Source organism: Peromyscus leucopus, chromosome 3, assembly GCF_004664715.2.
Source record: "Peromyscus leucopus breed LL Stock chromosome 3, UCI_PerLeu_2.1, whole genome shotgun sequence".
Taxonomy (NCBI): domain Eukaryota; kingdom Metazoa; phylum Chordata; class Mammalia; order Rodentia; family Cricetidae; genus Peromyscus; species Peromyscus leucopus.
Genome location: NC_051065.1, coordinates 148,696,518 through 148,719,832, shown reverse-complemented (window position 1 = coordinate 148,719,832; position 23,315 = coordinate 148,696,518). Strand labels below are relative to the sequence as shown.

Below are 23,315 nucleotides of genomic sequence, written 5' to 3'. Positions count from 1 at the left end.
CCTACTCTGTTTTTAACACAAATCCCCTCCACACCCTTTCACCTACCTCCATCCACACATAATAGGTTGTCCTCCTGTGGTGACATCTTTGCTATTTCTTCGCCCATGTGGGGCCACAGGTCGGTGTGCTGCTGGAAGACTCCCCCGATTTCACAGCTGTCCCAGTGTCAAAAGACGAAGATTCTTACTGCCTCTGTGCCAACGGGAGGCACACCACATCCTGGTTGGTAACTCCCAAATCATTAGGTGAGTGGAGACTCTGTAAGGGACTCTGTGCACAAAGACTGAATGCAGGAAGGGTTCTGAAGTTACTTTCTTCTCATTGGGCCCTCAAGCTCTGGGTCATGGCTTCTTCTGGACCATGCTTACCACCTTCTTAAACACAGGACAAGCCCTTGAACTGCTCATAGAACTGAGGATACTTTGCAGATCTTGGGGTTTGGAGGATGCCAAGTTCCTGGCACATCTGAGCTCAGCTCTGTGGGCCGTGTGTTTCAGGGAATGTGAATTTCTCTGTGACTGCAGAAGCACGACAGTCCCCAGAGCCTTGTGGTTCTGAGGTGGCCACAGTTCCTGAAACTGGGAAGAAGGACACAGTTGTCAAAGTCCTGATAGTGGAGGTGAGTGACCTCCCTTGATTGACCTTGTGCTGAGAATGGAGCGAGGTCGACTGTGTTTAGATGAAAAATAGAAGATAATAATATGTGACCTTAGGATACCTCACAGCAAGTGCCAAGCTCAGGCTTAAAATCAGTGTGTTCTGTCTTCTTTCTTCCTACTATTGTCTTAACTGGAGCTTGGAGGGGATAGGCTATGCCAGTTTATCTGCTTAAGCTTGAGCTCTGTCTTCTGATGCTGTATTTTTTCTTTATTATCTTTCCTTGTTACCTTCTTTTTGACCTGGCATCCACAAATTCTCAAATGTTCATGCCATTCCTGAAATGGTGGAAAATTAGACCATCTAATTCCAGTCTGGACCAAAAGTAGAGATGCTGTCTCCCCTCATGACCATTAAAAAATATCACCAGCACCTTTGTATTTGCACACTCAGTAATTTCTCATGTCTGAACTTTCTATCTTTTTGTCAAGCCCGAAGGAATTAAGAAAGAACACACCTTCAGTTCACTGCTCTGTGCCTCAGGTGAGAATCCTTCAAAACAGCAATAAGATATTAACTTAGATCATTGACTTAGATCTTTTGAAATAATTCTATAAGAAAACCGGGATAGTTGAGAAGCTTGGTCTGTTTGTGAGGCTTCTAGCAATGGGATCAGGACCTGTCCCTGGTACATGAGCTGGGTTTTTGGAACGTATTTCCCAGCCTGGGGATGTCTTGCCCAGCCTTGATGCCAGGGAAGGAGCTTGTTCCTGCCTGAACTTGATATGCCATGCTTTGTTGACACCCAAGGATGCCTGCTCCTTTCTGAATGGGGGAGGAGTGGCTGGAGGGTAGACTGGAGGTGGGGGAAGGAACTGGAAAAGAGAAGGGAGGGGAAAGTGTGGTTGGTAGGTAAAATAAATGAAAAAATTAAAGAAAACAAGGATACTGTATACCTTATAACCACTAAAATAAATAACCAAATTGAGTCACACAAACTTTCAAGATCTTTACTCACCTGATAAAGCTATCAAGAGTACAGTCATAGTTCTCTCTAGGACTTCAGAGGTCATTGTGGCTCTTTTCTCTAGAACACAGAAACCTTTTCATCTAGACTATCTCAGTACTTAGAAAATTACAGCTAGGGAATAGCTAAGAAGAGATACAACCAAACTTTTCCTAAAAAAAGAAAGAAAGAAAGAAAGAAGGAAGGAAGGAAGGAAGGAAGGAAGGAAGGAAGGAAGGAAAGAAAGAAAGAAAGAAAGAAAGAAAGAAAGAAAGAAAGAAAGAAAGAAAGAAAGAAAGGAAGGAAGAAAGAAAGGAAAACACAGAAAATATCTTGGGAAGGACCATGCTTCTTTTACATTAGATTGTAAATAAAAACAGAGGATTTTATGGCTGAATAAATTCCATACATAAGCCAAGCTACGTCGTGATTCGTACCAAACATAATATTTCTCTGTAATAGTTGTTTCTATGACTTGTTCTTTCATCCATGCTCCTCACTGGATGCACTACTGCAAAAGAAATACAGCAATGTGTCACACAAGGGGAGCTCACTGTCCCCCGTGAGGGACAAGCACAAAGACAGAGACTGTCCACTCACAGGAATGACCACATGACCAGCACCTGCACTAGTGAGTGGAGGAGTGCTTGTCCAAGATATATTTGTCAAAAGAATAAAGAAATTAGAATTAGTTTAAATTTAATGTGAAATCAATTATTATATGAAAATTAGCAAAAGAGGTGAAATAAACAAATTTCTTTGTAAAAGAGATAAACTAATGTAACAGTGACTAATACAGTGTGTAGAAGAAAAATCATCATATAATGCTAAAGTCCTTTAAATGTTTTCCATGGAAGGAAGTGAATGAATGAGGTTACTGGAGATTAATTTTTAAAAAACAAAGGACAATGTAACAAAAACCCTATTCTTCCCATTGATCAATTCTGGATCTTCTGATATTTATTTATTACACGACAATCTGGCCATCACCCTTACCATAGGAAAGCCTTCCATGACAGCAGCTCAGGAGTGATCGGTGAAACCTCCTAAGGCCACTCAGGGGGAACCAGGAATACCAAAGGCCAGTTCAGAATTTGTCCATTTACTTATTCTGACATACTGGAGGTTTATTCAAACATTGCCTTATTTTAGGTTTCCAGGGCTAAGATAAAACACCATGACCAAAAGCACCTTGGAGAGGAGAGGTTTATTCATCTTACACAGTCAAGTCCACCATGAGGGAAGTGGGGACAGGAACCTGCAGGCAGGAACTGAAGCAGAGCTGGGGGGATGCTGCTCACTGGCTGGCCTTCCCTGACTTGCTCAGTTTGCTTCCTTATACACCTGACAGGACCACCTGCTCTGATGAGGACCACCCGCACTGGGCTAGGCCCTGCCACATCCATCATTAAAAGGAAAATGCCCCAAGACCTGTGTAGATGTAACCAATCGTCTTATTAAAATAAGAAACACAGAGCCAATGTAAAAGAGAAAGCCGAGAGGTCAGAGCTCAGAGATAAAATCTTACCTCCTGCAGTGCTCCTAACTTCCCCGAGAGAGAACTACTTCCTGTTTGTCTGTGTTTAAATAGTCTTTCTGTTCTGACTTCTCATTGGTTCTAAACCCAACCACATGACTGCCTCATCACTGCCTGTAAGTACCGCCCTCCAGGTCTTAAAGGCATATGTCTCCAATACTGGCTGTATCCCTGAACACACAGAAATCTACCTAGCTCTTCTAACCATCACGCTCTTGCTATGGCTCTAATAGCTCTGACCCCATGGCAACTTTATTTATTAACATAAAATTAAAATCACATTTCAGTACAAATAAAATATCACCATATTTCCCCTTTTCTATTTTAATAAAAAGAAAAAAGGCAAAAGGTTATAACTAACAAAAGAAAAACTATATACAAAAGTACAATAACTATATACAATATATACAAGTAACAAATACCTAAACGATGTCTAGTCCATTTGTATTTGACAAATCAGAGAAAATAATTCCCTTATCTATCCTATTTTAGTAAGTCCAAAATGTATCTAATTCACTTTCTATCCTAATTAATCTTCAACTATAACTAACTAATCTTCAATTCCCTCAGAGACCCAAGAAGGAAATAATATTAGCTAACAAAAATAAAAACAGGAAGTGCACAAAAGCAACTTCCAAAAATTTTGTGAGTTGACAGAAACAGCCAGCTGCCTGGACAGTCACCTGAGGTTTCTCTGCAGTGTTGGGGCATCATCTTCAGCCTATAGGCTTATCGTATCTGACAGACTCATTTGTGAAGTAGGTTGTACACAAGGTCAACAGTTCAACCTCACATTGGGTGAGAGCAGTCCATGTACCAGAAACACCTGAATTCCACTAGTGTCATGTCATGATTCAGGATTTTAAATTCTGGAAATTGTTGATGGTTTTTGAATTAAGCTGTCCATTCTTCTTGGCTGTGTATATATGGCTTCATCTCAGCATCCCCTTCTTCTCCACATCCCTCTATTAAATGCCAGTCTACTATTGAGAGGCGTGAGCTTTCAGTTGCTGTTCCATTGCACAACAGAAGCCATCGGCCCACTGCCTGTTCAGCTGCCTTCTAAGAAAAGGGTACTGTACCTTTTCCAGATTGTGAAGGCCACTTCAGGGATGGTGCCATATTGTCCTGGCCTCAGAAGATGCCTTCTGATAAAGCCATAACCACACTTGTTTTGGCAGGAATCGGTAGTCCTTTGTTTCGTGTTCTGTCTGTCCATTTTGTCCTGTTGATTTGAGGATACTTTGTTGTCCAGTGGCTAACTTTTGCCACAATGAAAATTAACTCCATATGCAGTTTCTTCAATGCCCATATTTTCTCTGAAGTAGATTGGTACTGCCAGGAGCCGACATGTCTCAAAAAAGAAAAATTTCTAAGTTATTAAAACATTTTAAATGCCATATTCAGTAGATCTCTGAAGGGTTTGAAGATGACCTGTCTAAAATATATCTGCTCAATTTTTAAAACATATCTAATATAACTACAATTTCTATTGTAATGTCTAACTACTAACTTTCATTTCTTTATATCCTAATAGTTGGTAATAATGTAGAGTATTTAAAACTAGTAATTGTCTTTTTCTTTTCTTTTCTTTCTTTCTTTCTTTTTTTTTAAACAAGAACCTTAAATCTAATCTCCTTTGCTTAGCCTTTTTCCTAACCCTTGACAACAACTTGTAACCAACCCCCCTAAATAATGAAAATTATCCCAGACCCAAAACCCATTAAAAAGACCAAAAAAAACCACCCGCCCCACACCACCTCTTTGGGAATGTGGGCGTCATTCTTAAAATTGCTTGCTGCTGGGTATGGGCGAAGTTATCTTTATCCTGAAAGAAAAATTTTAGGTTAATTGTCAAATTCTAGGAAAGGTAACTATATCCTTCATTATTATCCAGTCTGTGTATAATGCCAAAGTTCAGGGTTTATCTCAAGTCCTTATTCAAGTAGTCTTTGAGACTGGATCATCTCAGCTAGTCATCTCAAAATTGCTCTGAGCACCTTGTAGTTCAAAGCTGATCTGTAGATGATGTTTGTCAGTTCAGTGATATTATTATTGTCCACGTGGAATTGTTGTTGTTGTGGTGGGGCCCCATCTTCTTCCTGGAGACTTCAGTTGATGTTAGGCCTGGCCGTGATTTCCTGCAGAAAACTGATAAGAGACTCGAACACAAAGACATATATATGCAGCTAATTGAAGCCTTTTTTCTAGAATTAGTTAGTACTATATATGACCATTCATATCTTAACAAAGTTTAAAATGTATATGTATATATTAATCTTGTAAATTTTGATATAAAATTTATACTTTAAGAAAAGTTTAAAGAATCAGAATAGAATCAAAGAGTTGAGATTAGTAATAGAATAGTCCCTTAATTAATTTGGCTTTTGTCCTGTCCCACAGCAGAAAATGGCTCTTTTATTCTGGCATGATACAGGGAGTTTGTATTTTCCTTTTAATAACATGCTTGAGTTTAAAGAAGGAGAGAGCCATTCTCCAACTCCAAAGTCAGCTTTAAATTTTAATTGAACTGGGACTATTAGAAGACCAATAGTGTTAAATCTTTAGAGAAAAGCAGAAACAAACATTTAAGAAGACATAAAATTTTTTAGATTATATATACCCATACGCCGTTTCACTTTGTTTCCTGGGATAGATGATTTGTCCCTTTTCTTCAGTTGTCTCATTTGTCCTGTGTTCTTCAGATTCCCTAACCTTCATTCTCCTAAAAGACAAAAACAAAAACCTTTCCCCAAGACTAATTTTGGGGATGCTCCCTTTTGGCAAGTTATTATCTGATTAAATGAAAAGGCATGTGTTACTGGTACAAGTTAGTTTAAATTGGATGTTCATGCTGGTTGATGAACTATCATCTCCTCTAATTAAGAGGTTTCTCTTGTTCAAATCGAACCTTTATCAATTTTGATGGTACCCACAGCTTATCTTCTCCTGTAGAAACAAAAGCAAAACCTCATCCCCAACGTAATACATACCCTGGTTTCCATTCTGAGGTCAGCACATCCTTAAAGTATATAGGCTGATTTAATTCTGTAGTTTTTTCTATTATCCAATGTCTCTCTGCAGCTGTTGTTCCTTTCTCATTGGCATTCAGAAAATTCAAAGTTAATAGAGCATTATGCAGTCTATTTCTGGGGGTTTTTGTTACTCCTTTCTGTTTATTTAGCATATCCTTTAGAGTTCTGTTTGATCTTTCTATAACTGCTTGACCTGTAGGATTATGTGGTATACCTGTAATATGCTTTATTTTGTAATAAGCAAAAAACTGTTTCATTTTAACAGAGACATATGATGGAGCATTGTCAGTTTTGATTTGTGCAGGTATACCCATGATGGCCATAACTTCTAGCAAATGAGTGATTACAGAATCAGCTTTTTCAGAACTCAAAGCAGTTGCCCATTGAAATCCTGAATAAGTATCAATGGTGTGGTGTACATATTTCAGTTTTCCAAATTCTGCAAAGTGAAACACGTCCATCTGCCAGATTTCATTCCTCTGAGTACCCTTTGGGTTACATCCTGCTGGTAATGGCGTTTGATTATAGAAGGAACAAGTAGGACATTTCTTTACTATTTCTTTGGCTTGTTGCCAGGTTATGGAAAAATCCTTTTTTAAACCTTTACTATTGACATGATGTTTTTTATGAAATTCTGAGGCCTCCAGCACATTTCCTATCAATAATTTATCAATCTCATCATTGCCTTGTGCTAAAGGGCCTGGCAGACCAGTATGAGATCGGATGTGAGTTATATATAAAGGATGACTCCTTTTCCTGATTGTATCTTGTAATTGAATAAATAGTGAAGTTAATTCTGAAGCATCAGGGATAAATTCTGCAGTCTCAATATGTAATACCACTCTTTCAGCATACTGAGAGTCAGTTACTATGTTGAGAGGTTCTGAAAAATCCATTAATACCAACAGAATAGCATACAATTCTGATTTTTGCACTGAATTATAAGGACTTTGTACCACTTTACTTAAATTTTCTGATTTGTAACCTGCCTTTCCTTGTTTGTTGGCATCTGTATAAAATGTACGAACTCCAGATATGGGTTTTTGCCGTACAATTCGAGGCAAGATCCAATCAGCTCTCTTTATAAAATCAATTCTGTTGCTTTTGGGATATTTGCTGTTAATTTCTCCCAAAAAATTACTGCAAGCTCTTTGCCAAGGTTCACTTTCTGTCCATAATTTTTCAATGTCCTCCTTAGTTAAAGGTACGACAATTTCTGCTGGGTCTATTCCTGCTAATTGACGAAGTCTCAATTTTCCTTTCCAAATCAAGTCAGAGATTTTTTCCCCATAAGTTTTTAATTTTTTATTTGGTTTATTTGGTAAAAAATATCCATTCCAATATAATATCTTCCCTCTGCATTAATATTCCAGTAGGAGAATGCCTAGAAGGTAAAATAACCAAAATGCAATCCAGCTTTGGATCAATACGATCCACATGCCCTTCATGTACTTTCTTTTCTACCAAGGCCAATTCTTTCTCAGCTTCAGGTGATAATTCTCTTGGACTATTTAAGTCCTTGTCACCTTCTAAGGTTTTGAACAAATTAGTCAGTTCATCATTTTTTACCCCAACAATAGTTCGTAGATGAGAAATATCTCCAAATAATCTTTGAAAGTCATTAAGAGTCTGTAGTCTATCTCTCCGAATTTGCACCTTTTGGGGTCTAATTTTTTGTAGCTCTATTTTATATCCTAAATAATTAATAGAATCTCCTCTTTGTATCTTTTCAGGAGCAATTTGTAATCCCCAGCAAGGCAAAATTTTCTTTACTTCTTCAAACATTCTTTCTAAAGTATCTGCATTTGAGTCAGCTAGTAAAATATCATCCATATAATGATAAATTATAGATTTAGGAAATTTTTTACGTATCACTTCCAATGGCTGTTGTACAAAATATTGACACAGAGTTGGGCTATTTAACATTCCCTGTGGGAGGACCCTCCATTGAAATCTTTTAACCGTTGAGAATTATTATAAGTAGGCACTGTGAAAGCAAATCTTTCTTTGTCCTTTTTCTTGTAAGGGTATTGAAAAGAAACAGTCTTTTAAATCAATAACTATGAGAGGCCATCCTTTTGGTAACAGAGTAGGCAAAGGAATTCCAGATTGTAGAGAGCCCATCGGCTGAATTACTTTGTTAATTGCTCTAAGGTCTGTTACCATTCTCCATTTACCAGATTTCTTTTTAATGAACAAATACAGGAGAATTCCAAGGGCTGGTTGACTGTTCAATATGCTGAGCATTTAACTGTTCTTCTACCAGCTCTTCTAAAGCCTGGAGTTTCTCTGTTGTTAAAGGCCATTGCTGAACCCATACAGGCTTGTCTGTTAACCATTTTAAAGGTAGAGCTGTTGGTATTTTTGGAAGATTATCAGTTGTTGTGCCCTGTTCTTGTATAATATGGATGGCTGGTGACCACTCAAAATAATGCCTTCTAATATTTCTCTCAGAAACATGTGCTAGTTTATGATTTGTTTCTGAGATTGGAGGGATTTTAATCTGAGTATTCCATTGTTGCAACAAGTCTCGACCCCACAGGTTCATAGCTATGTTAGCCACATATGGTTTTAATTTTCCTCTCTGTCCTTCTGGACCTATACATTCCAGCCATCTTGCACTCTGTTTCACCTGAGATAATGTCCCAATTCCTAACAGTTGAACGTTTACCTCCTGAAGAGGCCAAGCTGGATGCCAAAATTCTGGTGCAATTATGGTAATGTCCGCACCTGTGTCTACCAGACCAGACAACAAAACACCATTTATTTTTATCGTTAATTTTGGTCTCTGTTCATTAATAGAAGTTTGCCAAAAAATTTTCTTTATGTTTTCTCCTGAATTTTCTATTCTCTCTGTTTCATCATCCTGACCAGCATGATTTATTCCAATAGTCATTTGGTTATTTAATCGCTCAGAGCAGGGATTTCCTCTACAGCTGCAGGAAAGGTTTGAACTGGTTTTGCTATGGGGGCCTGCATGAGGCCCCTCCGGGAGTTTCCCGAAAACTGAGGCAAAGGATTACCCTGTCTGTCCTTTGTTGATCTACATTCATTGGTCCAGTGTTTTCCCTTACCACACCTTCTGCATACTCCAGAAGGAAGGGGCATTCTGTTGCCATTGTTCCTTGAAGAAACATTGCTTCTAGGAATGACCTGTTTACAGTCCCTTTTAAAATGTCCTTGCTTTCCACACCCAAAACATCTAACACTCCTCAAACCTTTTGAAATTACTTCTCCTACCCACGTATCATCATGCTCATCAACCTCAACATTAATTGTTTCTCTAATCCAATCTTCCAAAGGTGCAGATCTTGCCTTTAACGGCCTGATTATTCTTTTACATGCTGCATTCGCATTCTCAAATGCCAAAGCTTCAATTATTGCCTTACTAGCTTCTGATCCTGAGACCATTCTGTTTACTGCTGAAGCCAGTCTTTCTAAAAAATCTGTGAAAGATTCTTTTGGGCCTTGCATAACCTTTGTGAATGACTCAGGTTTTTTTCCTGGTTCCTCAACTCTGTCCCATGCATTCAAGGCTGCCATTCGACATAAAATTAGGGTTTGAACATCATATAAACATTGTGTTTGTATTGAAGCATATTGGCCTTCTCCAATAAGCTGATCCTGACAAACTTGTATTCCTTTATCCCTCCATTGTTTTTCTACGTTTCTAGCTTCCTCCTTAAACCACGTTAGAAATTGAAGTCTCTGGCTGGGTTCCAGAACAGCTTGTGCAAGGTCCCGCCAGTCCTGTGGTATAATCCTATTATATGTTGACCAAGAGTTTAACATTTGCTTTACATATGGGGAATGCATGCCATAAGATACTATTGCCTCCTTAAACCTTTTAAAATCCATCAGTTCAATTGGAGCCCAAATATTTTGTGTAGCCATTTGATCAGGCATCTGCTGTACGGTTACAGGATAAATTAAGGGTGACTGTGTGAAAACAGGCTTTCTTTCTGTAACCTTATGATCCAAACTTGAACCAACTTCACTGTTAATTTCTTCTGTCTGAATTTTTACAGGTTTAACAGGTTTTTCTAAAGCTGTTATCCTGGCACTTAAATCGACTATCTTTTTAAATAGTAAAATGAGAATAAGCATGGTGATAAACTGCATAATTCCCATAATACTAATCTTTTCATATAGTTGTTCCATTGTCAGACTGCCTAAAATTTCAAACAAAACCCAATTTTCTTCCAATGTACACAGGAAACCCATTTTTTTTAAATGTGGAAAAAATTTGTCTTTTAAATAGTTTCCTTTATGACTTACCAAATCTGCGTAGAACAGTAGAAATCCGAGCGAATTTCAAAAGAGCCACCTAGTGTCCTAGGTGTGAATCCAGAGAGAGAGAGAGAGAGACAGAAACAGAGAGACAGAGAGAAAGCAAGAGAGAAAGCAAAAGCGAAAGTGAAAGCGAAAGTGAAAGTGAAAGCGTAGCTGGCTAAAGCTTAAATCCAGCCACTTGTTCCCTCTTGAGCCGAGTCAAGGCTTGGCTTTACAGGCAGGGGCCCTGTTTAGCAGGGCAGGCCTGAGTTGTTTGTAGCACTGGCTTTAAGCAAGCAGCTCACAGTCCGGCCTGAGCCAAGCAGACCTGGGCCGGGGCTAGGGAGCCGGCTGCTCCGGCTAGGGAGCCGGCCCCAAGCAGTTTTTAATGGATTCTTGTCACGTTGGGCGCCAGATGTAGATGTAACCAATCGTCTTATTAAAATAAGAAACACAGAGCCAATGTAAAAGAGAAAGCCGAGAGGTCAGAGCTCAGAGATAAAATCTTACCTCCTGCGGTGCTCCTAACTTCCCCGAGAGAGAACTACTTCCTGTTTGTCTGTGTTTAAATAGTCTTTCTGTTCTGCCTTCTCATTGGTTCTAAACCCAACCACATGACTGCCTCATCACTGCCTGTAAGTACCGCCCTCCAGGTCTTAAAGGCATATGTCTCCAATACTGGCTGTATCCCTGAACACACAGAAATCTACCTAGCTCTTCTAACCATCACGCTCTTGCTATGGCTCTAATAGCTCTGACCCCATGGCAACTTTATTTATTAACATAAAATTAAAATCACATTTCAGTACAAATAAAATATCACCATAGACCTGCCAATAGGCTGATTTTATGGAGGCATTTTCTCAATTGAGATCCCTATTTCCCGAAAACACAAACTTATATCAAAGTTCACACATGCACAAAACAAAGAGAAAAAAACCAAAGCAGAATATACCCAAACCACAATTAAATGAATAAACATATTTTCATGTGTCTATTAAATAATTAGCTAAGGCATCGATAGGAGACTCAGAAAGTCCGTTTGGAAATGCTTTGCTTCAATACAATCAGTGATAAAAGCAGAAGCAATAGAGCTTGGCAAGCCAATACTACCAGGAAATGTAGATTTGTGATATTTACAACAAGATCATTTTTCTAGAGAGACAAGAATCAAAACTTAAGACACAGTTCTAAGCAACTGGCCTTAGGGCACCCTAGAAGTTCTGAGAAGAGAGATAATCATCTACCTGTTTGTTTTGTTTATTAAGATGCCGGCATATCTGAAAAATTGTCCCTGATGCTCCCACCAGCAGTAGTGAAAGATTCAGCCAGAGCCCATTTCTCTGTGTTGGGTGAGTCATTTCATCCCTGGAGGACTTGGGACAATAGTCACTACCACTGCCCTGTGTCCACCGTGATTCCAAATGTAGCTTCTGAACTATTACACTTGAACTGTGACATCTTTCTGTCTCTACCCCTCAATATTCACTGGGTTCCCAGCATACCACACCCTTGAAATTCCTTCACATCATTGAGAAGTGATTCTATTAGAGATGTTATTTTGTTCTTGAAGATAATGTCTGTTCTGTCTGATGTTACATCTCTCACTTTCAGGTGATATCTTGAGTTCAGCCATAAAAAACACACAAAATCTTCTTGCAATGCCTTTTGGCTGTGGGGAGCAGAACATGGTCCTTTTTGCTCCTAACATCTATGTACTGAAATATCTGAATGAGACCAACAGCTGACGGAGAAGATCAAGTCAAAGGCCATTGGTTACCTCAATGCTGGTCAGTAAGGCTTAGAAAGTGCAGTTTGTTCTTATGAATGGTCTCTCTAGAAACGGGTTTAGCCTTGGAGGGGGGAAGCTGAGCAGGTTTCCCATTTGGTCAGTCCTATAAGCCAGAGTATGTGAGGGCCTCTCTGGCTTCAGACTGACATCTTGTCCTTCTCTGAGCATCAGTTTCTTCAAAACACACCCAAGCCTTCCATTCCAGGCTATCAGAGGGAGCTGAACTACAAACACAAGGATGGCTCCTACAGCGCATTCGGGGATCAGGGCGGCCAGAGTCAAGGAAGCACTTGGTAAGGAAAGTCCACTATGTGTCAGACTTGCTCCACTCTTGGTCCTCATGGCAACTCTGCATGTGTCTTACATCATGGGAATACAGCTGATGCCAGGGCTGGAGACGGACATGTTTGAGGTAGCCGTAATCCTAAGTACAGAACTGAAATTGTCTCAAGGCTCATCTGCCTTGAATCTGGACCACCTGTTTTACTCAATTCAATACCCTGAATGTTTCATTCCTCCACAAGAACTTTCATCAGTAAATACCCAGCTACATATTGCTGAGCATCCAAAGATGCTCATAACTGAGTCTTAAAAAGCTGATACCTTTCTTCATGTGGTCCTGCATTGCATAAGAATGTGTTCTTGGGATAAAACACACAGACATTACAGGTGACAAATGACACAGAAACAGATAGAACCAGGATGTAAGCCAAGGAGAGGGATGGACATTGTGAGGTGGAAAACATGTTGCAGGGGTTTCAGGAGAGAAGGTTTTTCTGATCTACAAAAGAAAATCATTGGACTGGAAAAGGCTAAGATGAGGGTGCAGGTGTTAGGGAAACAGGAGAGTGAGTGATGGAGAAGCAGTGAGAAGCAGAGCAGGAAGCAGCTGGACCACACTGTGGTGTCCACATCCAAGAGGACCAGGGATGGAAGACTACTTTGAAAGAGGAAGAGACACTGTCAGCTTCATGTGCTCAGAGAAACTTAGACTGATTGCTCATGACTGTGGTCCAGACCCCAGAAACCCGTGTGTGAAGGGGCTGCATCAGAACAAAAGCCCTCATCTCCCCACTCTCCCTCCCCAATCAGGCTCACAGCCTTTGTGCTCAAGTCTTTTGCCCAAGCTCGAGCCTTCATCTTCATCGATGAAACACACATCACCCACGCCTTCACCTGGCTCTCCCAGCAGCAGCAGGACAATGGCTGTTTCAGGAGCTCTGGATCGCTGTTCAACAATGCCATGAAGGTGACCTATTCGGAACTACTTATAAGTATGGTGACCTAGTAATAACATCTGAAAGTCGGCCATACTCCTTACCACTGAAGCAAACCAGCCTTCAGGCTGAGAATGTGCTTTTTCATAATGGGGGTGTAAATGAGAACTTCCATTGAATACGAAGGATGATTACAAGCAGGGAAGACATATTTAGTGCATTGCTTGCTGTATACTTTACCTATTTCATTCCTTTTGTTTACAGGGTGGAGTAGAAGACGAAATGACTCTCTCTGCCTATATAACCATTGCCCTTCTGGAGAGTTCACTTCCAGACACAGTAGGTGCCACATTACTTCTCCATCTTCCCAAACTAGTGTAAAATGTGTCACTTCCTATCTTCTCTAAAGCCAAATGGCAGCTTTTTAAAACAAGATTTTTGCATTTGTAATATTCCATTAATGAGCATCCACCTGCTCAATAAAATCCTGACTATGTTCCAAAAATCAAGACAAACACATGGCCTCTAATGCTCTCATTATTAGTCTGTATTTAAATGGAATATAGTTTATAAAAGAAATGGCTCCAAAAGATAGAGGATAGACAGATGATCAATGACAGAAGATAGGAAAGAAAGAAGGAAAGGAGGGAGAGAAGGAGAGAGGGAGGGATAGAAGAAAAGAGGTAGGGAGAAAGGAAAAAAGAAGAGTGGAGGGAATGAAAGGATTCATTTGAAAAGCATCAATGTCTCCATCCTCCATGTTTCTTCCAAGGCCTGCTAGGACACTTTTTCACAATGCTCAGGATTCACTGTTCTGCCAACAGCAACCTGTTGTCTCCAAAGCGCTGACCTGCCTGGAGTCATCCTGGAAGTCGATAGAGGACAGGGGAAATGGCAACTTTGTGTACACCAAGGCACTGCTGGCCTACGCTTTCGCTCTGGCAGGGAACCAGGACAAGAGAAATGAAATCCTAAAATCACTTGATACTGAAGCTGTAAAGGAAGGTAGGAATGTGTGTTATCGTGTTTGTCTCCATCCATTTCCAGTGACGGGAAACAGGAGTAGACGATGTGTGGAAATAGTATTACATTTTAGTTCCTTCCCCATGGCACTCTGAGGTTTCTCCTTGGACTGACACATTAGGAAATTAGCCTTTCTTCTACACACAACACCTTCTCTTCAGTGTTTTCTCCTAGTGTGACTCAAATGAACAAATGTAATATCACAATAGAATGCACACAGTTCAACTACTGTTACAAAGGGAAATGTAGCTAAAGCTTAACTTTCCTCTCTGATGCACATATACCTGTCAGGAGGAGGCAAGACTATAAAGAACAGGAAAAAAGAACCGATGCTCAAGGTTTTGCTCTTTCAACTGCAATTCCGAAGCCAATGGGAAACTTTCCTGAGTCATTTGGACTGAACGCTGAACAAGTGATGTTTTGTAGGGTGTGAGGGAAATAATGAGTGAAAGAATCATGTCTGTTCTTGTCTTCTCACCAACTCTGCTAGGACATCACTGAGGGTGTAGTTTAGTTAATAGCTTACGAATTTCTGTCTTTATATCTTTCTTAGTCCTACCCTATCATACCAACAGCAGATTTTTTTTACTGGTAATAATAAATCTGGGGATATTGTGAGTGAAAATTTTCAAACCTACTACAACCTTCTTCTATTTTCTTCTTTCTAGATAGAGACACTAGGCTACTCACACTTCTAGTTATTTCTCTATTTTTACCCTAAGGCAACTCCGTCCATTGGGAAAGACCTCAGAAACCCAGGAATTCAGAGAGGTATCTGTACAAACCCCAGGCTCCCTCCGCTGAAGTGGAGATGAATTCCTATATCCTCCTCACTCTCCTCACTGCCCAGCCAGCCCCAACCCCTGAGGACCTGGCTTTGGCAGTGAACATCGTGAAGTGGATCACAAAGCAGCAGAATTCCCATGGTGGCTTCTCTTCCACACAGGTCGGTGACTTTCCTTCAGAGTCCCATGCAGTAAGGGGATTTGAACAAGAGATGCAGGAACAAGAAAAAAGGGAAGAGGAGGGAAAAAAACAAGGACATGTTCCTCATGGGTATTTTGAGTCTATAGGAAGTGAGGGATGATACATTCCATAATAAATTTGCCTAGTTCCTGTATTCAGACACAAGAGGTCTCTTCATACCACATTTAGTGAAACAGGCCTAAGTTGCTGAGGACTTCTGACCCAGACCCAAACCTTGATAGAAAACAATGGCAAAAACCCTGGAGTGTCCAGAATCCTTATATAATCCGTCACGCTGGAATAGCACAATGAGTACCTAAGAGATGCTAATTGGACCAAACTGCATCTTTATCATCATGCTGCTCTTAGGTGAGGCCATTCCCCTTCTCCTGACAGACTCTCCCAATCTTATGTATGGAGAGATTGCCCTCAGGTTTTCCCCAAGCTAGTAGAACTCCTGCAGCCCTGCTTTACCTCAGGACAGTTAGATCCAATCAAGGCTGTAAACCATTTGCTTTATCATCTAGTCAGTATAATTCTCATGAGGTAATAGTTTCCAAAAATATACATCTACCATAGTGTCTATAAATGATGCTCCTATATTCAGGGCATACATGGCAGAGTTAATCTCCAGAGAGGTATAGTGAGGAGGTCAGTTCCTCTAAAGGAGAACAATGTACCAACAGGAACCTTCCATGACATTATCCACCCTGTTTGCATTCAATTCTTTCAGTCTTTCACCTCAACAGGAAGTCTGCATTGTAAATACAGTAAAACCCTCACTGCATGTTTCTGTTCTCTTTCTGGGCTCTGCAGTCAGGATAGCATCTGGAGCTGACTTGGGATAAGGAGGGATCCTGTGGGAGAGATCCTCTCTAGAGCATGGAGTACATCCCCAGAGAGTATGCTGCTGAGGAGCAAGGCGAGGAAGGACTAGATCACAGTTTTTCCTTTATTTGATAAGATTGGATCGTGACTGGCACCTGGCCATGATGTTGATGTCTCTTGAGTGTTCCTCAGTGCAGAAGAGAGTTTGGTGGTGAGAGCAAGAATGTGATTTTGTTGAAAGATGCTGGGCATCATCATGGGAATCAAGGACAAAGGAAGAAAAACAGTAAATGCTAGGAGGAAAATCGAAGTTGTATTTATTCTTTGTTCTGGTTTGTGGGAATCTGCATATGCCAGGGTGCTCTGTGTAAGGAGGGAAATTATGTGGATGTTTTTGGTTCTCAAATATTTCCTAAATTAAAGTCTAGAGATCAAATAACTAGAGACAAAACCTCGTGACACTTTTGTCACAGCCTCAGGAAGAGCCTGAGCCCTTCCATACTGACGATAAACTGAACTTTTACTCTCATCCCTCACAGGACACTGTGGTGGCTCTCCATGCTTTGTCCAAGTATGGAACAATTACTTTTTCTAGAAGTCAGAAAACTCCTCTGGTGACCATTCAGTCTTCAGGGACATTTTCAAGAGAGTTCCAAATAGAGAACAGCAATCGCCTGTTGCTGCAGCAGGCCCCACTACCAGACATCCCTGGGGACTATGACATCAACGTGTCAGGGGAAGGATGTGTGTATGCTCAGGTAAGATTCTGGGACAGCTGGGAACGTCCTTCCCCAAAATGGAAAGCATCCCTTTGCCTACCTGCACACATCATTCTCAAATTGGGAAAAATCCACCCAAGGATCCAGTGCAATGGATGTAAATATTTCTATTCACTACTTGTCAGACAACGCTAAGATACAATGTGCACTTGGAGAAACAGGAGTCTGCATTCACTCTGCGGGTACAGACAGTACCTCTGACATGTGATAACCCCAAAGGCCACAACAGCTTCCAGATCTCACTAGAAATCAGGTATGAGCCTCTGTCTCTCTTGACTACTACAGTGTTGTCCTCCTAGATCTCTTCACAGAATGGGTTCAGAGATATCCAAAGCAAGGCTCTTCGTTAGGATTTTTCTCTGTCAAAAAAAAAGAAAGAAAAAAAGAAAGAAATACTTGACTCCAGCAAAGTGAACAATGAAGAATTATAGAATTATAATCTCTAATTAGTCTACCTTTCGAGTTCCTTTCTCACCCACTATCATAGTAAAATAATAGATTGTTCTTTTCTCTATGATACTTTAATGTGGCCTATTCTTCTTCACCAACAAAGGCAAACCTTCTTGGTCTTTTAAGGTTCCATTTTTCTAGAGGGAAAAAAAGATATTTTGTTCTTCTGACACATGTCAAAAACGTCATATAAACTGTAACCAGCAGTGGGTGCTAACTGCAAAAAGTGAAGGGATCTTGGATGGAAAGGAGACTTCCATAGTGTGGCCTATTATCTTGTTTCCCAGTGTGATGAGGTGTAGCTTGTTGTTTTACTCTTTGGGAGACTACCACCCTGCTCCCTAATAAATACATGGAGACTTATTCTTACTTTGTGAATGCCCAGCCTTAGCTTGGCTTGTTTCTAACCAGCATTTCTAACTTCACTTAAATTATCCACTTCTCTTTTACTATGTTTTGCACCTAGGCTTTTTACCTTTCTTTATTCTATGTATCTTGCTTTTCTTCTTATTCCGTGGCTGGCTGTGTGGCTGGTGGCTTAGACTCTGGCTCTAGTCCTCCTCCCCTCCTTTTCTTGCCCCTCACTTTTCTTCTTGAGCCTAGATTTCTCCTCCTATATATTCTCTCTGCCCACCAGCCCCACCTATCCCTCTCTCCTTCCTAGTCATTGGCCATTCCCCTTTTTATTAGTCCAATCGGGTGCTTCAGGCAGACAAAGTAACACAGCTTCGCAGAGTTAAACAAATGCAACATAAAAGAATGCAACACATCTTTGCATCATTAAACTAATATTCCACAACAGTGGTGTGTGTGCATGTGTGTGAGAGAGAGAAAGAGTCAGAGACAGAGAGAGAGTCAGAGGCAGCAACAAAAACAGAAACAGGACAATCTCTTCTCTCAGTCCTCAGCTTCCATATGCATTAGGTTTTTGAGATGCGGTTTCTTACTGTCCCAGACTTGTTAAGAAGACTATGCTGACTGGCCAGTACACTGCATGGATGCCTCTATTTTTAATCAACTCCCAGTTGACATTGTTATGCAGTCTATTTTGAGAATTATTTATATTGATTGTAAAGTCGATATATTTTAAAGTATGAAAAAATAGCACAGGGCATGTCAGGAATTGCTGCTTGAGCTCCAAGGAGGCAAGATTCAAAGCATTAAAAATATTCCTTCCATTCACTTCTCTGGTCTGCAGTTATACAGGGAGCCGTCCATCCTCCAACATGGTGATTGTTGATGTGAAGATGGTGTCTGGTTTCATTCCATTGAAACCAACAGTGAAAAAGGTAGGTAGACCAGATGTTTGGATTTCTGTATCCTCAGACCAGAAACTTGCCAACAGCATCATAATCATGCCATCCTGAACCAAAACTAATTTAACAAAATTGGATTTATATAATTCTAACTATAGGTGTGGACTGTGATAGCAGTCAGCAGAAAAAAATATAACAATGGTGTTTGAGTTTATTGAGCTCACAATCTAGCTAACAATAATTTTTAAAGCATAATGAACTTGGTCAATAATGATTAATGGGAAAATATTATTAAATACCAAAATTGTAGATGTGGTGTTTTAAGAACTTTGAAAATTAACAGCAAGCTAAGATCAATAGCAGAGTACAGAGAAAGATACTTGCACAGAGAATGTAAGGTAAGTGAGTACTATCAAATGCAGGACCACTTCACCTTCAAACAAAAGTCAAAAATACCGATTACTAAGTCAGGTCATATTCTGCCAGGCCTCTAGTGGAGTGGCATTCCAGTCTTCTTCATGTATTTTCATTCTTATTGGAAAGTATCTTCCAACTCCTTTTAATGAATTGGTGACATCTCTTTCTATCATCTCCCATCCCTCAGTTCATTTGCCTTCTTCACCACCAAGGCCTTTGCCTTTTCAGTAACACAGTGTTTTCTCTCATTCCAGCTTGAAAGATCAGAGCATGTGAGCAGAACAGAAGTGAGCAACAACAATGTCTTATTATATGTGGATCAGGTGAGGGTCCTTCCTGCCTCCCTAACTGTGTCTAGGTGGACAGTCCTTGGTTTATGTAGGTCAGGTGAGGGTCCTTCCTGCCTCCCCAGACATGTCTAGTGGACAGTCCTTGATCTATGTAAATCAGGTGAACATCCTTCCTGCCTCCCCATACATGTCTAGGTGGGTCTTTGTGGGAATTGTAAAGCAGGAGAAAAGCAGGTCTCTAGGAAGTCTTTTGGGGAGGCACATTCCCTCAGCTCATACTAGATGATATTTTAAATTGTCATTCCTGGCCTGGAGACATGGCTCAGCAGTTAAGAGCACTAACTAACTCAGAAAAGTCTGTAACTCCAGTTGCAGGAGATCTGATTCTCACTTTTGGCCTCTACTAGTATATCCATGCACACATATACAACAACAACAACAATAATAATAATAACAATACAAATCTTTAAATTCCCTTCCCTCATTGCTGGCTTTCCTGGGACTTACCATAGGGTCTTAAATCAGCAGGTCAAAGGGCTTAACTGTCACCCTGAACAAAGCCCTACATCACACACTGGGGAGGAATATGGATTTTTGGATTGGTTTAATAGACTAGAAAAGTTTCATATACTCCCAGGAGCCTCTACTTTAGTTCCTCACGTCTCTACTCTAAAATCCAATCACCATCCACATATGTGAGCAGTTAGGAACACAGTGACTGAGAGGTTAAATGCTATCCATGCATAAATGTTTCTCAAATACGAGGGACTGAGTGATGCTGAAGAAAAACAGTGGCCACCGCCATGATGTGATTCTGGATTACTTTTCTCCCTTTGCCAGGTGACCAATCAGACACTGGCCTTTTCCTTCGTCATTCAACAAGACATCCCAGTGAGGAACCTGCAGCCTGCCATTGTGAAAGTCTATGACTACTATGAGACAGGTGAGCAAGGGATTAGGAAGCCCCCCAAAGCAACTTGAAGTTTTCTCTTTTTTTTCCTCTTCTATCTTTTTTTTAAGACAGTTTCTCAATATGCAGCCCAGGCTGACCTCAAACTCTCAATCCTGACTCAGTCTCCAAATGCAGATATTACTTGTATATACCATTGCACCCAGTGTTTAAAACAACTATTTTACACATAGTGACACATTATATAGGCCAAACTGGCAAATCTGCTCTTAATAAAAGAGTGTGAGTATGACAAACATTTGTAAGATTTCAGTTTATTCAGCCACTGATGTCTTCTTCCTGCTTGTTTGTCCAAACAATCATATGTGACCAAACATGTCTAAATAACATAAGGGACCAAACGTTTGACAACGAAGTGTCTGTTGGTGGAAAGACACACAAATCTCCTTCTGAACATAGCGACGCAAAGATGAAGAATTATACAAAGAATTATAGTAGGAATAAAAAGATGAGTGAGAATTATAGCCTGAGTGGTCATTGATGAGAGAGAGAGAGAGAGAGAGACAGAGACAGAGAGAGAGACAGAGAGAGAGACAGACAGAGAGAGAGAAGCCAGAGTTGGGGAATAAAATGGGGATTTTCTGTGCCAAATGTTTCAGAATAGACAAGTTCCAGAAATACTGAAGGAAAAAATCACAAATATAGAAAGGCATCTGAGAGGACACACGTCTCCACGGATCACTCCCTGTATTCTGCTCAAACCCTGCAGAATAAGCACACTTCGATATTCTCACTTGGGTGAATTATTCTGGTGGTGTTGCCCATTTGCTTACTTATGTCTTGAGAGGGAGGCATGTCACGGTGCCTGTGGAGGTCACAGGGCAATGAGGAGAAATGGTTCCTCGCCCTCTGCCCTGTGGATCCTGAGGACTGAACTCACTGTGGTCACTAGGCATGGCATCAAGCGCCTTTCCCCACTGAGCCATCTTGCTGGCCCAGGATAAAGATGTCAACCAGTAGCTTCAAGGGGATATTTTCTTGGCTTGGTTTGTCCCCAGAGAGACGACTTTTAAGTAACCATTCAGGTTCTGATGAAGGAAATTGGTCAGTCCTAACACATCCACTGTGCTCCACAAAATGCTGTAGCATCAAACTCCCATTCTCAATTTTTTTCCATGTCTTACAGATGATATGGTTTTTGCTGAATACAGCGCCCCCTGCAGCTCAGGTGAGCTCCTAACACTCCTTGCAAAAAGCCTTCCTCTGACCTCTTCTCCTTCAAAACTACCCAGAACTTTTGTTTGATGAGCTCAGAACCATCTGATCCTGTGAAAACACTGCATGGTACACCATGGGATTGGTGCACTAACCCTGGAAGACTCCTCTAACTTCTTAACCAAAGTATATTGTAGCTTATGGTAGAAAATCCAGTGGATCCTATTTTCTACCATGGTCAGTTTACTTTCCTGCAGAAAACCCTGCTGTCCGTACTCAGTTAGAATTATATCATCTGATGTGCTGTTTTCTTCTCTCCACATACACAGATAAACAAAATTCTTGAAACTCATATCTGAGGACAAGACATTGCTGGAATCCCCGAATCCAGGAACCTTCAGGGTGGTAATTTGTGTTTGCCTCTGCAATACAAATACTGAACAAGCATAGTAAATAAATGCATACTTCTAGAGAGTCTCTGTCTTTGATGCTTTCTTCACTTAATCCAAATTTGCCTCATGCTCACTTAGTGCCTTGCTCTGCACCCCACATTTGCAACGAACAGAAATGTCATTCAAACAGAAGAACGTGGGTTGTGAAAATGGGGAACCCTTTACAACTGCTCAATAGTACAGACCTCAGAGCATGAAGAGTAACACACGGCAACCTTTCCTCCATAAGAAAAATCTCAATGGGTATGTTAGTGACCCAAGACTATTAACCAAGCAAGAAGTGGTGATTCAAGTCTTCATCAAAGCATTTCTGGAGGATGAGGCAGGAGGATTGAACATTTGAGAGCAACAGAGGCTACCTAGCAATTCCAGGTGAGTCTGGGCTTCATAACCAGACTCTGTCTCAAAACATCAAAAGGCAGGGATTATACAGCTCAATGGTGGAATATTTGACCAGAATTTTCTTCTCTTTTTTCATAAATTTTTTCTTTTTTATTGAAAATATAAAACTTTTTTGCCTCATGTAATACATACTGATTAGTGTTTGCCCTCTCTCTACTTCTCCCAGTACACACACACACACACACACACACACACACACACACACACACACACACACAAACCTCCTCCCCCATCTGGATCCACCTCATTTCTGTCTCTCATTAGAAAACATACAACAGCCAGGCAGTGATGGTGCACGCTTTTAATCCCAGCACTCAGGAGACAGAGGGAAGCAGATCTCTTTGAGTTCCAGGCCAGCCTGGTCTATAGAGCTAGTTTTAGGACAACCAGGGTTACCCAGAGAAACCCTGGAGAGAGAGAGAGAGAGAGAGAGAAAGAGAGAGAGAGAGAGAGAGAGAGAGAGAGAGAGAGAGAGAGAGAGAGAGAGGAAGGAAGAGAGGGAGAGGAAGAGGGAGAGGGAGGGAAAACAAGCAGGCTTGTAAGGATAACTGTAATATATAATATAATATGACATGGTGATAAAGCAAAATCAACACATCGGAATAAGAAAACAAACAGAAGGAAGTGGGCCAAGGAGAAGCATAAGAAACAGCTATAGACACAGAGACCCCTTGTTCACACACTCAGGAATCCCATAAAACAGCACAGAGGAAGCTGTGATGGATACGCAAAGGACCTGTAGGGTCCATTATCATCCTGACAGGCAGATGTGGTGCTGGAGCTGAGAGTGCTACATCTTGTAGGCAACAGGAGTTCACTGACTGTCACACTGAGGGAAGCTTGAAAAAAGAGACCTCAAAGCCCACCCTC

General features: G+C 40.6%; 1 protein-coding gene across 1 annotated transcript in view; it reads left to right on the top strand.

Annotated features, from left to right (window-relative positions):
• Positions 1-22,066, top strand: part of LOC114700725 (alpha-1-inhibitor 3-like) — a 62,791-nt gene extending 40,725 nt beyond the window's left edge. The window contains 18 exon segments of the mRNA XM_028880409.2: positions 120-246; positions 499-620; positions 1,090-1,141; positions 11,717-11,800; positions 12,063-12,182; positions 12,185-12,238; positions 12,446-12,533; positions 13,333-13,489; positions 13,722-13,796; positions 14,282-14,462; positions 15,203-15,426; positions 16,814-17,032; positions 17,179-17,306; positions 18,702-18,792; positions 19,431-19,499; positions 20,307-20,409; positions 21,563-21,604; positions 21,921-22,066. Of these exon segments, the coding sequence (XP_028736242.1) occupies positions 120-246; positions 499-620; positions 1,090-1,141; positions 11,717-11,800; positions 12,063-12,182; positions 12,185-12,238; positions 12,446-12,533; positions 13,333-13,489; positions 13,722-13,796; positions 14,282-14,462; positions 15,203-15,426; positions 16,814-17,032; positions 17,179-17,306; positions 18,702-18,792; positions 19,431-19,499; positions 20,307-20,409; positions 21,563-21,604; positions 21,921-21,937 (1,953 nt within the window). The 3' untranslated portion in view covers positions 21,938-22,066.
• The last annotated feature ends 1,249 nt before the right edge of the window (positions 22,067-23,315 follow it).